The 14,080-nt window shown below is 45.0% G+C and overlaps 1 protein-coding gene across 3 annotated transcripts; it reads left to right on the forward strand.

The window, feature by feature from the left end:
• The first annotated feature begins 379 nt into the window (after window positions 1–379).
• Window positions 380–8,744, forward strand: NUDT13 (nudix hydrolase 13). 3 transcript variants are annotated; one of them, XM_005235171.4, is made up of 9 exons: window positions 380–750; window positions 2,255–2,366; window positions 3,264–3,403; window positions 4,068–4,175; window positions 4,555–4,661; window positions 5,581–5,706; window positions 5,939–6,050; window positions 6,670–6,824; window positions 7,402–8,744. In XM_005235171.4, exons 2-9 carry the CDS (start codon window positions 2,284–2,286, stop codon window positions 7,594–7,596), a joined length of 1,026 nt encoding a protein of 341 aa, XP_005235228.1. In that variant the 5' UTR covers window positions 380–750; window positions 2,255–2,283; the 3' UTR covers window positions 7,597–8,744. The 3 variants fall into 3 exon arrangements, with proteins under 3 accessions (XP_005235228.1, XP_055658113.1, XP_055658051.1); XM_055802138.1 differs by lacking the exon at window positions 380–750 and adding an exon at window positions 837–1,496; XM_055802076.1 differs by lacking the exon at window positions 380–750 and adding an exon at window positions 1,498–1,516.
• The last annotated feature ends 5,336 nt before the right edge of the window (window positions 8,745–14,080 follow it).

Below are 14,080 nucleotides of genomic sequence, written 5' to 3' on the forward strand. Positions count from 1 at the left end.
AAATATAGGCAGGTAGGTTCCAGCCCAGAATAACGTTTTCAGTACTTGAGAGGAATCTGTTCAGTTATAAAAGCATGAAAATAATCTGCCATTATTCTGACATCTGCCTTGGCAAAGCACGCTTTCTGATCAGAGCTATTCACTTGCAATTTCAACTGCGGGTTTGGGTGCTTGAACACTAAAGAGCTTTGTCCTTTAGATATATACAGCTCTTGGCATATTTTCCTGTTTGGGGACGTATGGTCCTTAACTTGAAGCAATGCTCTTATGTTGCTGGTACAAAAAGCAGAGAAGCTTTGAAGAAAAAAAAAAGGAAAACGAAAACACGAGAAAGAAAGTAACAGGAACAAACTCCTCTGCTAGGAACAGCTCAAATGACTGCAGTAGGACTGTTCCTGTGATAACTTCTGTACGGCTAAATGCGGCATGTGGATTTCGGATAGAACGAAGCAGGGGTGGGGGGAGGAAAGGGAGCGTTTACTCTCAGGCAGCTTCACTAACTCCAGAAGTTAATGGCAATCCAGAGCAGCTAGTCGGCCATCAGCCTTGCCAAGGGCTTGCGAGCAGCCTGTGCAGAACTACATTTCCCAGCGCTCCCAGTGGGGGACAGTGACTCAGATCCAGTAGGAGCTTGTGCTGTTTGTTTGCTTGTCTGAGCAGGGCTTCTGTCTGCCTGCCTGCCTGAGGTCACCGTGAGGCTGATGGCTGATCCCTGCTGCGGCAGGCAGCCCTCCTTCCGCACAGAGCACAGTAAGTGGGGAAAACGTGTGGGGGCGACAGCCCTAGACCCACCTGCTGCCAGCCCTACGGCACAGCTGAGATCCGCAGGCACGGCAGCGGACCTCGGGCCGGCCTCCTTGGATCAAGTTTTCACTGCCTCCCTCTCTGCGTTTGCAATGATCCTCTAACGGGAATCTGGCGCGGTGGTTCCTAGGAAGGAAGGGGTTATACACCTGCACGCGTTGCATTTCAGTGTTCCAGCTACAAGCCATTCCTCTTGCCCCGACGCCGGAGACACGCGTGCAGCGCTCCTCCGTGCAGGGCTGGGTTTTCACACGCCAGGCTGTACGAGACGTGGGGGTGGAGAAGTGACGGGCATGTCGCACCACAAAACCGTTTCAGACACGATTTCTGTGACAGTCGCCGCCCTCGCACGTGTCTGCCGAGCCTGTCGGCAGCGTGCCAAGCTCCTGCTGCGGCTGAAGCGCCAAGCTGGGATGCCAATGCTCTCCAAGCAGCTTCCCCAGCAGGCTCGGCTCCCCTTTCTCCCCAGGGATCATCCTGGTGAAGACCACCCTCAGCTGAGACAGTGGGAAAGAGGGATCCGGGGCAGAGATGTCAGAAGCCGCAGAGCAAAGCCTCCACGCTGCTGGCTATAGGAGCTGTCTCCACGCACTGACAGGAGCCCCTGCTCAGGCACCACTGGGGCTCGGGAGCCATCACGGACCTTCACCAAAAGGGCGGGCTCTCAGACTCTTCTTTGGCACTGCTTACGTGTCTGTAAATCTAAGCAAACGTAACTTCCTCCTTAAAGGGCTTTGAGTCCTGTGGTTGAAAAGTGAAATATTCAAAGTACTAGTTAAGGATTATGAATTGTAGTTAATTTTTGTTTCAGCTGAATGTTAGAGACGGTAGCGTTTCTGGCTGCTTTGACATCCTGAAGCCGAGTTCAAACTGCAGTCTGTGACTGCCTGAGCTGAAAATGTGGTAGGATGCTTTGGCACAAAAACTATTCATAGCTGGAGGTGATCCAATTCAGCTGCAACTGCTGTCTCTCATCTAACTCGGGGAATTCTCTTCCGCAGCTGATATTTTGTCTTTCATTCTCTTCTGGGATCAGTGCCTTTCCCACAGATCTACTGTGTGCTGCAATAGGATGTTCAGTTGGATCAAGGCCATTACAACTGTGCAGGGAACAAACAAAAAAGCAGCAACCTTCACTGCTCTTTTCCCCAGGGATACAGAAATTTGGGACAGGAGCATTTAATCTAGTCATAGGCATTTCTGTAAGACCTGTGCACGCTCACAGATGGAAACAAACTGACGTATCTCTAAATAGACTTAGAAATTGCCTGAAACTGGGTATTATGTGTGACTGGAGGCTAAGACTAAAACAGCAACTTCAGAAAGCAAATGCCTGCATTCTGCAGGCTCTGCAAGTGGGAGATCGCTGGTAGCAGTGGGTTACTGCACCTTTTAAATCAAACTTAACTTTTTAGGGCCGCTGCATTATATTCTGTGCTTCTCTTTTTAGGCAGAGAGAGCTTTCCGTAGCTGTTGGTTATGGCTGCGATTCATCAAGCAGTGTCTAGAAGAGCTTCTTTTCTGGTCTGCAGGTTACATTCTACCTATGTTAGAAAAATGAGGTAAGTTCTCATCTGATCCTTGTGTGCAGTGACAATACCAGAGTTTGGTGCTTTTGTGTCCACTGTCACAAGTAGCCCTACCAAAATCTAACCCAGGGGTTAATCTGTTAACAGTTCAGCAATAACACGTAATTCTGTGTGAGCTCTGTAAATTGTAAGTCAAAATCTCCACTCCCCTCACTACTGGTAAGAACTGGTTTTCTCAGGCTGAAACTCTGTTAATGAATGCCTATGGTTGCTGTCCTGGCTAAAGATCTCTTAATATACAAGGCAGACTTGAAGTGATGGTGCTCACCTTGTTTAAAATAATACGTCAAACAGTCTGAAAGAAGCACATCCTGACACCCTTTTTCCAGTGATTGCTTTTCCTAACTCAGGCCCTGGCCAGCTGGCCCCTAAGGCTTCAGCTTAGTCTTTACTCCTGATGTCAGTGTGACACAGAACGTACCCTGCAGTAACGCATGTAAGCCTGATGGGAAGCATATTCAACATCTGAAGTTCAGTAGCCTTGCCAAACAGGACTTGGACCCATCCAGACTGGGGGAATAAAAGGGAAGATCCAAGTTTTCCTGCACATAAATGATCATGTCTATAAAGCAGACCTCTTGGATTAAGAGACTGGGTTACTGATCTTCTCAGATGTCCAAGACTTGAGGCTACGTGTGTAGTAGTAAGTAGTGCAATATTTTCTGCCATACGGCACCTTCACTAGAGGCTACAGCCCACCAAAGAATAGACTCAGCTGTCAAAAACTCTAGAAGCATGTGGAATACATAAAATCTGTACTGTCCATTCAGTCCCCCTGCTCTGCACAAAATAAATGTGTCCGAATAAGCGTAACACAGGTAATCTCAACACAATCTTGATTTTATCTTCCCAATTATTTTCTCACTTCAGATACTTAAATGAGCTAAAGGAAGATGATAGCCTTTGTAGACAAGCCCAGACCTCGGGAACTTTCTGCCTCTTTCACAATCTCTCCCCCTTCCTGCAGAAAGTTGGGAAGAAGTACTTGGTACCACAGATCAGTGCAGCAGGTAAGCAGGTGTCCAGAAGGAAACACCTCCTGCATCACACAGATGAAATGATACAGAGTCATCTGCAATAAGCAGCCCCTTACATGGGGGTTGAAAAATCTATCAAGCTGTGCAGGAACATTCTGCTATATGTAGCACTCCATTTGTTAACAACCAAAGACTATTTAGAGTTAGAACCTTGACATGCCAATACAAGCTCATGCTCTTCATACACATATGGTATCAACATATATCTGATCTGTTTTGAGATGATCAGGTTTAAACATTTGGGACCATGCCTTTTGAAGAGAAAGAGCTGGCAGGAAAACAAGCAAGGACTAACTGACAAAGGTTATTTGGCGTAACACAGGAAAAGTTTTCTTTGAGAGAAAGGTATTGTCTGGTGTAGGACAGAAACAGAATGGACAGCTGCTTCCCAGCTGCTTTCCAAGCATTACATTTGCATCTTGAGCAAAAGTCAAAACTTCCAACAGCTTGGAGGAAAGCCAGACTTTTGGTCTCCATCCAGGTGGGACCACTTATCCACTTGTCTGGTCCCCTCTCTCACCTGAACACGCTGCCCTGAGCCAAAATTGTGTGTGCCTTGAAGATCCAGAGAGAGCATCGCAGCTACGTGAATTTGCTTTCACCTCAGCTTTTTCTTCCCCTTTCTCCTTCTGCTTAGAGATGAAAAGGATCCTGGAGATATTCAAAGAGACGGAACAGTGGATAGAGAAGTCGGTGCTGATCGGTTGTTCAGACGAGCACACACCACACTTTGCCTTGGAATTAGGTTGGGATGACCCCTCTCCCATCTGTGTCAGCATCATGTTTGATGCACTGAGATGAAGATGCTGCCTAGGCAGCATCCCTGGCCCTTGCCGGGTGAACATTTGCTACCAAAAAGGACTCGGCTGAGTCTCTGTAGGAGCTGTTGTGAGCATGGTGGGTCAGAGGCACAGAACTGCACTGCTGTTCCTGTGCATGTGTTAGTAAAGGTGGGCTGTTGGCAAGTCACTTAATATTTGGGAATACTAGCGCTGATGTGGTATCACTTCCCCAGGAACTTCCAGAAATTGCATACTGGAACAATGGAGGGCATAAAGTTGGGATCACAACTGCAATTTATGAGATCAAAGCTTTTGTTGTTGGTTTTTCTTTTTTTTAAACAGGAGCCTTAGAGAAATCGGTCATTGAGTCTGAACTTAAGGGATCATTTACTGACTTACGGAAGGCTCTCTTCGTGGTGGATGAGAAGGACTCTCCTTTGCTGGCTTCGGTACTGCATAGGATTTTTCTGCTTTAAGGAGCTGCAATTTTAAACAGCAATCCTTCTCCTTGTCTCCCGTATTGTTTTATCGTTTAATGCGTATTGTGGAAGTACCTGCTGTACACTTTCAGTGACGTAGGTACAAACACACTACAAATTAACAGCAGTTTACCAAAATCTGCAATCCCAAAAGCAAGCTACAACAGAAAAAGAAACAGAAAAGTGGCTTAAAAATGACCACCGTGATTAGCTGTTTAGCGTCAACCTGCTGTATGTCCAGCGTGAAACATACTGATCTTATCAGTAGCCACAGCAATCCCAGTTTGTTCTCAGCTTAACAATTATCAGGCACTTGTTTTCTGTATTCTTCTAGGCAAACTGAATTTCATGAACGAACTTACAGATCTTCTCCCAGACCGGCTTTTTTAAAACTACTCACTTGTAAGCTGTTATTCTGCCAATGCCCTAACACTTAGAAGCCCTAAGAAAAGACCTGTGTGTGAAAATCTGCTCCCCTGACTCATACACAGAAATAGCTTTTGTTTCTTTTCCTGTTCTGTAATGCTTTGGTGCTTGGGCTATTTTTCAAGAAGGTGTTCAGGGCTGAAGACTCCTTAGAAAAGTTCAGTTTCCATTACTCCTCCCACGATATCCCAACAAAGAACAACTCTTCCCCACCTCCCCCAAACATGCTGCAATTTGGATGCTAAAGCAAGAAGCATGAAACATCAACTGCAGAATGTGCCGTTTTTCAAAGCAGTGCCCATAGTTCATTTACCTTTCTGAGGCTTCCGAACATAGTCAGAGTTTGTCCACGTGACTGCAAGCTGGGGAGAAGACAGCAAAGTGTTATTCAGGGAGACTGCTCTGAATCATCTCTTTGCCCCAGCTGTAAGTAGGGTTTGTGTTTGTCCCTTGCTGTTCGCAGGCCCAGGCCCTTCTCCGGTGGCACGCTTCCCACCAGTACTGCAGCAAAAGCGGGCAGCCCACTCAGAAAAACGTAGCTGGCAGCAAGCGTGTCTGCCATGCCAGCGGAGTAATTTACTATCCACAGGTGAGCACCTGGGCAGCAAAGGTAAGCAACACAGGGTCCCTGTGGCAACAAGCCAATGCTGCTGGGTCACGTGGAGGGGAACCTGTAGCAGGCAGCAGCAGTGCTTTGCATGTAGCTGGGTAATTTTTCTTTAGTGTTCATCCAGTGACCTTCCACTGGCTGGGAAAAGCAACAATTTGCATTCACTTGTTTGGTCTGAATTTCTTGCTTTGCTTTTTGATGCATTTGCTAGATGTCTCCAGTGGTTGTGACCCTGGTGTCTGACGGGAGCCGGTGCCTCCTTGCACGACAGCCCTCGTTTCCCCAGGGGATGTACAGTGCTTTGTCAGGCTTCTGTGACATGGGTAAGGTGGGCTCTCATTTAGCGCAGTGGCCTCAGACGTGCAGGGTGGGGGGAGGGGCAGAATGGAGGGACATCAACCAAATGCCTGTTCACAGAGAAGGACGGACACAGGTGATACCAGGGAAAAACATAATGGATCTAAATAGATCGGTGTTCCTATTCAGAGTTCAAAATAGCTGTATTTATCTGAAGTGAATGGGAATTATGGGTGTGTATCAGTTGCTCTAGTCCCTGATGGTAAGTACAAGTGTGAGGCTCCCCAGGTTAGAAGCCTGGATAGCTTTTTAGCCTGTCTAGAAGAAAAACTACAGGCCTCTTGTTACAGGAGGGAGAATGGCTTAAAAAGGGAAACGATGAAGAGAGGCAGCACTGTTCTGTCCACCAGCTGTGTATAGACAAAGCCAACAATGTCTCTGATGCCTCTGTTTAACAGAGGTAAGCACTGTTGATGAATTTCGTTGAGCATCTTGTTGACAGGTGTTTCCAGGTCAGCACAGTCAGACCTCCTGTGTGTGCAGTCAGGGCTGGAACGCCTCAGAAATGAGTGTGCCTACATTTTCTTTGCCACGGTTTGCTGCCCTGAGGCCAGGCCGTCCTCACCTAACTCTGGTTGCCTCCAGGTGAAAACGTGGAGGAGACTGTCCGTCGAGAGGTGGCAGAAGAGGTGGGCCTGGAGGTGGAGTCACTCCAATACTCAGCTTCTCAGCATTGGCCCTTTCCCAGCAGCTGCTTAATGATAGCTTGTCACGCATTGGTGAGACCACAGCAGGCTGAGGTGAGCAGACTCGGGTTCCCCTGAGGTATTTCACTGCCTGTCTTATGTAGCAAAACCTCTTTCAGTCCACAGACTTAAATTTGGAGACAACAGATCCTCTCTAAGTGCAGCTTGCCATTGGCTTTCTCTACAAGTGAGGAACAAACTTCAAAATAACCTGTTGCAAAGTACCAGATTTTGCACAGGTTACTATATACAAGCCCAGAACACAACGCCCCTGTGTTTTTTCCTCTGACTTTTTCAGAGGAGGTACTCTCTAGTATTAATATCATATCTGACACAGAACATGCAGATTCTGCCATGTTAATTACTATGCTCAGTCACTGCTACTTTGCAGGCCAATGCCACGATGGAACAGGGCTACCTGATTTGTGGCTTCCTTAAGGAAAGCAAGACGACAAAGCACAGGTGGATAGTAATGGCCTCTGCTGTACTGGCATCAGCACTTCTTTCAGGCATGGATAAAGCACTCTGGGTATTCTAGCATAGGATCTTTGTGGGTGCGAGTACAAGAAAGGTACCACTGCCCACATTTACATCTGATTTAAGGAACTGATACTCCCTGAATTCTTTCCAGATCAGTATGAACAGCCTGGAACTAGAGGAAGCCCGTTGGTTTGGCCTGGAAGAAATCGTGGAGTGTCTCAAGAGAGCGCCCGGATCTTCAAAGCAAGACAACGGTAGCTTTTTACCCTGGTTCCCTCCCAAACAGGCCATTGCTCACCAGCTGATTTGTGAGTGGGTTAAGCAGCAGACTTCCCAGCCAGCTTAGGCATGACGTTGAGCCTGCGATTCTACCAGAACTACAAGAGCTTGATACAAAAGCTCCCAAAGTTACTGAACGCGAAGTCTGTGTAACAGCGAGGACAGCACCAGACTGATGGCAGTCTTACACTCAGACACATAGATTTACATAGCCATTTCTAAACTGATCATCCTCAGACAATTCCATGTATGGTGGATCACCTTTAAGATCCCAAGACTTGCAGTAAATGTACAGTAAAATTCTTGGTTCCAAAGTTCAAACGTACTGTGACCAGCTGCTGCTGTTGCCCAGGAAGCAACAGAACCGTGAACCACTGGCATTTATATCCCATTTTCCTCCATTTTATCCAGCTTGGGTAGGTATCAAACACTTTTTCCAGAAAAAAAAAAATAAAGGGACAGTGGCACCTTACAGCATTCATGTCTATATGGATCTAGAAGAACTATCAAAAAACCAGAACAAAAGCCACTGCCTGTATGCTTGCCCCTTCTTCTGTTTCCCTTCCCATTCAATCTTCCAGTTTCATATAAAACATACTATTTCTTCCGCAAATGTTAAATGGGTTTCTACTTTATGGATATATCAAGTATCTCTAGAGGCATTCTTCCCACCAGTAAGCAGTGTTACTTCCAAGGAAGAGAGAACAGAGCTATCTGGTGGTAGAGAGTGGAAGAACAAAACCTACATATAAGCATATTAGAAGAACACACATAATGCAAAGGTGAGAGGAACTGCTGCAAGAAAGCTCCGCACTTCCAACGAGAAAAAACCTGAAAGGCACAACGCCCCTTACACTGTGCCGAAGTTTGTGGCTTGCCTAGACAGCTGGTCTCATTTTACTGATAAAATAACACCACTTCTCTGGAGGGAGAGAGACAAAGAGACAGGCTGGGCAAGGAAAGCTTAGTGAAAGAGACAGATTGAAGTATGTTTGATCTGCTGCTGATGCAGGCCAACAGTCCTTTCTGCCTGTTTGATAAGAGTTCAAATGCCAAGATTGCAAAGCCATCAGTACAGAAACCTGAAGGGGGAACGGGAATGTATCACTGACCACCACCATTAGGATTCATTGCAGGTGAAAGACCTTTTGAGCAATGGTAAAAATACTGTGTCATGACACCTGAGCAGTAAGTAAAAAAGGTGACTTTCTCACACTATTGAGACGTGTCTTGTTTCCCCAGGTTAATTTTACTTTAGGAGGTTGGGAGGGGATTCTTTCAGGCCATGGTGGCACGTACAAACACCTATCCCACCCTAAATTTCAGTCAATAAACCCTGTATGTTTCATATTTATGAACTCCATCTGTCAGTCATCCTAGTAAGAATGTACCCTGGTACAGCCAAGGACATTGCTTCCTCCGCTCCAGCCCAGCCAGACACACCACAGGAGCCCACACACCACTCAGCTGCAACACTCCTGCATCCAGTTTCCTTTGAAACATGTCTCACTGTCTCTCTTCATAGTAGTTCCTCCTGCTTTCTCTCTCACCACACCATTTTACTTCCCCAGCATTTATCACGTCTTCTCTCATCTCTGGAATCTGTCATTTTCATTTTCAGCCTCGCTCCTTTCTTCCCCTTCTCTGCAGCAGAAGATTCAGGGAATCTACCCACCACTTCTCATCCTCCTCCTTCCTTCCCAGCTCACCCTGACGTAGTTCATTAATGTGCCCCAAGCTTACTTCCAGCGTACAACATCCAGCTCCATGTACCTAGTACTTTTTAATACCCACACATGATCTGTTCTCCCAGTGGCAGAAAAAGGACTAAGAAGTAAAAGCAGCAAAAAGTACCTGTGAGCGAAAGGAGGAACGGCTGTGTGTCTTCTGCAGCAATCTGAGCTTTCTGTGTTTCGGTTTTGTGCTTTTACAGTACGTATCTGCAGTGTGCGTCTTTGTCAAGCCAGCTGCAGTGCGATCAGATTCAACATCACAGAAAATTCACCTGTGTTTGGGGAACACTGTGTTACTCTGCTTATCAAATTATGGTTTTTAACGTCAACGTGCAGGCTATTGTTGAGCTCTCACTGAAGGAGAGCAAGTACTGACTGAGACCAGGTCCTTCTGAACTGTCCCTTCTACACCACTGATACAGACCGGTCTTGGTACGCTGTCCCTTTGGGGTGGGGGACAGAAGTGGCCACCACAGAGGAAGGCAGGGTGGTCACAGGAGGTGCGATAGTTACTGCTGCCCCCTTGCTGGATGCTGGTGGGCCACACACTGCCCAGGCTGAAGCTGCTAGATGCCCACAGAATTCAGGGCAACTCTAAAAGATCTGCAGCCCGTCTAATACTCAGTCTATACCAGGCTTTATCAGATTTCATCAGTTACTGCCTGTTTTCTACAAGAAGTATGTTAGAGGAAAAGCAAAGCTATTTTATCATTTATTTGCTTCTGTGATTCACCTTTTAAAACACAGTTTTAAATGACTGCATATTCCTTGTAATTATCAGTAAGAAAAAAGTCTTCTCAATTTAATCCTTTTTTTTTTTTTTTTGGTAGAGCAAGAACAACTACAAGGCAATATTCTCATCACATCTTTTGAAAAGCCTTAAATTTTAAACTGTTTTACAAAATTGTTAATCCATACCCTTTTGACTTAGGTATGAAACAATAGTGGTGGCCTCTGTTCCTGGTGTTAAACCAGGAATGACTACAGGCAATACACATGTATGAACAGAGCAGAAAAACAAGGCGAGAAAGACATAGTTCTCACTTGCATTTGCCTCAGAAATCTGGCTGAAGCCTTAGTAATACTGCAGACAAGACAGAACATGCTCCCTAAAGGCAGGTGACCTGGAAAAAGAAACAGGCAATTCCTGACAGATGCTTCAACAAAACACAGAAGGCTTTCCATGTAAAAGATACAGGCAGGCAAAAGGGACAAAGCAACATACTTGTCTCAAGAACACACCCCTTAAATGAATCCTCTCTGGGGACACTTACTTGTATAAATCACCGAGACTGCACTGCTTTCAGAGACTGCAAGGGCTTGGGATTTGCAGCAAGACCTAGCAGTGAAAAGCAGTCAGCCTGTGGCATTACAACCCAGTTGTTTACAGGTATGACCAGTCTACATACATGGGCAGCTATAATATACTAACGTTCACCTGATGAATTTGAAATAGCTTTTAAGAAAGCAATGCAGGCAGGTTCAGAACAGCATTCCACCTACCTACCAAAAGCAGCAGGGGATAAAAGTTATGTTTACCTTCAACATGTACCAACAGAGGATTAAAGTAACTGAACCACATGACACAACTATCTCTGACTGAGGGAGCTCAGAAAAATCTCACCTGGAAATGGTGTGGATTGAGAATTCACTTACCCCATGCTCTCCCATCACCTTGGGTGCTCTGCGGCTGCATGGAAAGGTCACGTTTTCTTACCCAAAGGGGTATTCATCCATTATGAATGGCAAAAAGTCTGACTTCAGCATTACAGGTCAAGGAGGAACCTCTTACATCAAGAAATTACTTCACCTTAAAACACGCTCTGAGACACGGTGGACACATGCCAAATCTGATGTTTAGCCTGAAGACCCTGAACACTTAACAGAACACCCTGACAACATGACTGTGTTAAATCAGGTTATCATTCTACAGGTAACCATGAGCAGTTCAACTCTGTCAGCTGCAAGAGACAGGTTGTCAGAACAACCTGTAATTACACAAATACAGTTCCTGTGTTTCAGTCTGAAGCACTGCTGAAATGAATTCAGCAGCCGCAGCCTTCAGCTCCCATTTAAAACTCGTTCACTTTTCAACTTCACAACAGATGGCAAGCAGCTGTGTAAGGGAAAAAAATACTGCCAAATTTGTGCAACAATGCATACACCTGGGAATGACAGAGCACCACCAAAACTACTGCTGTTTAAAAAAAAAAAAAAAAAAAAAGCTCAGGATGCCAATGCGGATATTGTGTGACCTGCACTTTCTTTAAGACCCATCAGTGGTATTTTGTAGGCAGTCAGGTGCACTCACTCAGTGACGTCCAGATTCATCGTTACATGGAGAAACTGAAGCTGGCATCAGCTGTCACAAACATGAGAAACACCGCAGCAGCAGAAACACAAAGCTGCCCCAGCTCCCTCACAGGCAGAGCAGTATTGGCACAGAAACAGAAAATGCTGATACAACATCCCTCTCCACTGGTCCCTGTGCTCAACTATATGTAGCATCTTTTTATACACTGTTCTCCACAAAACCTCACATCTAAAGAAAATACAGATACAGAGAGAAACAGCAGAAGTTAGGAGGCAAGGCAGAGATTTTTCAATAAGATTTGAAGTGATTGGGGGAAAAGAGTGATACACAGTAAGGTCATTCTAATAGCCAGAAATGCAAAGGCAGCCCTATCTCTATTCGTGGAAATGTTGTAAAGGCACTGAGAAGATTTACTAGTATATGAATAGAAGAACAACGAGGTTTGCCATAGGGGCAGAAACAAATTCACATGTTGCTTTTATTAATAACTCTAAGAATCTCAACAAGATCTTTTAAGGAATGGGAAGCTGAAAATTCATAAACGATAAGGTGGATAATGCAGTTAGGGTGCTAAATAAATGTGTGTTGGATTAAGGCAAGAGGAGCTATGCAGCTTTACCTATGAAACTCTGCTGATTTAACAAATACTGCAAAACCAAACAGACACCACACAAAATTCAGTAACTGCGATCTATCTGAACAACAAAAACCTGGAAAGTTTTTATCAGTGAAAGACAATACATCTACAATTCCAAGAGATACACAGTAATGATTTGAGGAAATATGATAATTAAATATGGCTCCTGTTATTATGCAGGATGCAGAATGCCTAGATTAAACTAGATCGCATCCCAACACTATATGGCCTTATAACTGCAGATAAGGTTAATAATGCTCACCAATTAAAAAAAAAAAGTCTAGTCTTAACTAATTTAGATTAATATCACTGCAGTCATTGGATATCATTACTACTTTTCCCCACCAAATTATAAAGTCTTTACTGGAAATATATCACTTTGTGCCTCCTACCTGCAACAGTGGTCAAGTCACCTACATGTCTTTTTCTGAATAAACTGAGCTTTACTTTCATGTTAGCATTGATCTTCACTTCCCATTCTTGTATGCTTGAAAAATTGTGAATATCCATCTCTGAGTGTTGACCCACTTAAGTACAGGTTGTACTCCAAACAGCAATCCACGCTTTACAGAGGAGTAACACACAACGGGACATTCTTCTGCTTCAGTTAATCAATTCTTCACTAGTTTTGCACCAGAAACCTTTAAGTTGTTCATGACACCCTTTTCCATGACACTGCACTGCACAAGACAGTTTCCCAGCTTGGAAACACAGCCAGCACGTATTCCTATATCTGACTGTTGTTTCTATCTTATTTCAACAGGACAAGTCGTTACTCTAAGAATTCAAACACAAAATAAACTGAATCACAACATCAATCTCGGTTCTGTGCCCTGAGAGCACAGTTTTGCTGTTGAATTAATTATCTACTTTTGGCACCTGGAATTCATAATAGGATACCTTCTCTATCCTCAGGAAGTGGTAATCAGGTTCCTCAGCTGTTGGCTGAGGAACACACTTGATGCACATCAGCTAAGCTTCACACCCCTGACTTCATATTCTTGAGCAATTCATTTTTTTCAATAACTCTGTATTCTGCTGTTTAAGCTGAGAACTCCAACTGCCCTCCATGGTAATACTTTCTTAGGGGAATAAACAAAGTTGGAAAAAGAAATAAATTTCCATCTTAGACCTGCCAGAACAGATGCTCTTGTGTTCCATTCCAAAGACACAGATTGCAAGAGGCAGGGCAGCTGTTGCTGCAGCTTTTGCAGCATCCCAGGGGATCCCTGAGGTGGTACAAAGGGCCTGCCCTGGCTCCTGCTGCTATTAAAAACAAAATCCAGTTTCTCATGAGTTGGGTAAGTAGCTGCAGCAGGAGCTGTGCAAACATTCATTATAAAAATGCTTTTCTGCCACTGCAACTAACACATGCCCTGGAGATAACCGTCAGTCCTGTACTGCAGTGTTAGACAGGAAAGGCTGGAGGCAAGCACCACGCAGGGAAGGTGATCTTTCATGGCAGCAGGGCCAGCTGACATCCACTTACACAGCAAGGATGCTGAAACTGGTTTATTTGCAGGAGTCTGACATAAGCACAGGGATTAGTATCACTGACACCAAACTGCACTTGAACAGAGCTAGCTGTAGTTAAATACCATTCCTTGTGAGCAACACCTCCTCCCCACTGACCAGAAAGGAGTTAGACTCACAGTGGAAACATTGCTAGCCTCTGGGCTGCACACTTCTGCACATCCTTCACTAACACACCAGAAAAAAAAGGTCCTCTTCCTTAGGCTCCTCGCTATTCCATAAAGCTTATTGGTGGAAGGAGTGGCAACAGCTAAACTGCCCAGGTGTTTAGAAAAGTTTTAACAAGTCAAAGGTCTCTGCTGTCCTCTGTGATTAGTTTTGATCTCCTCTCTCA

This window comes from Falco peregrinus, chromosome 1 (genome assembly GCF_023634155.1).
Source record: "Falco peregrinus isolate bFalPer1 chromosome 1, bFalPer1.pri, whole genome shotgun sequence".
Lineage (NCBI taxonomy): Eukaryota > Metazoa > Chordata > Aves > Falconiformes > Falconidae > Falco > Falco peregrinus.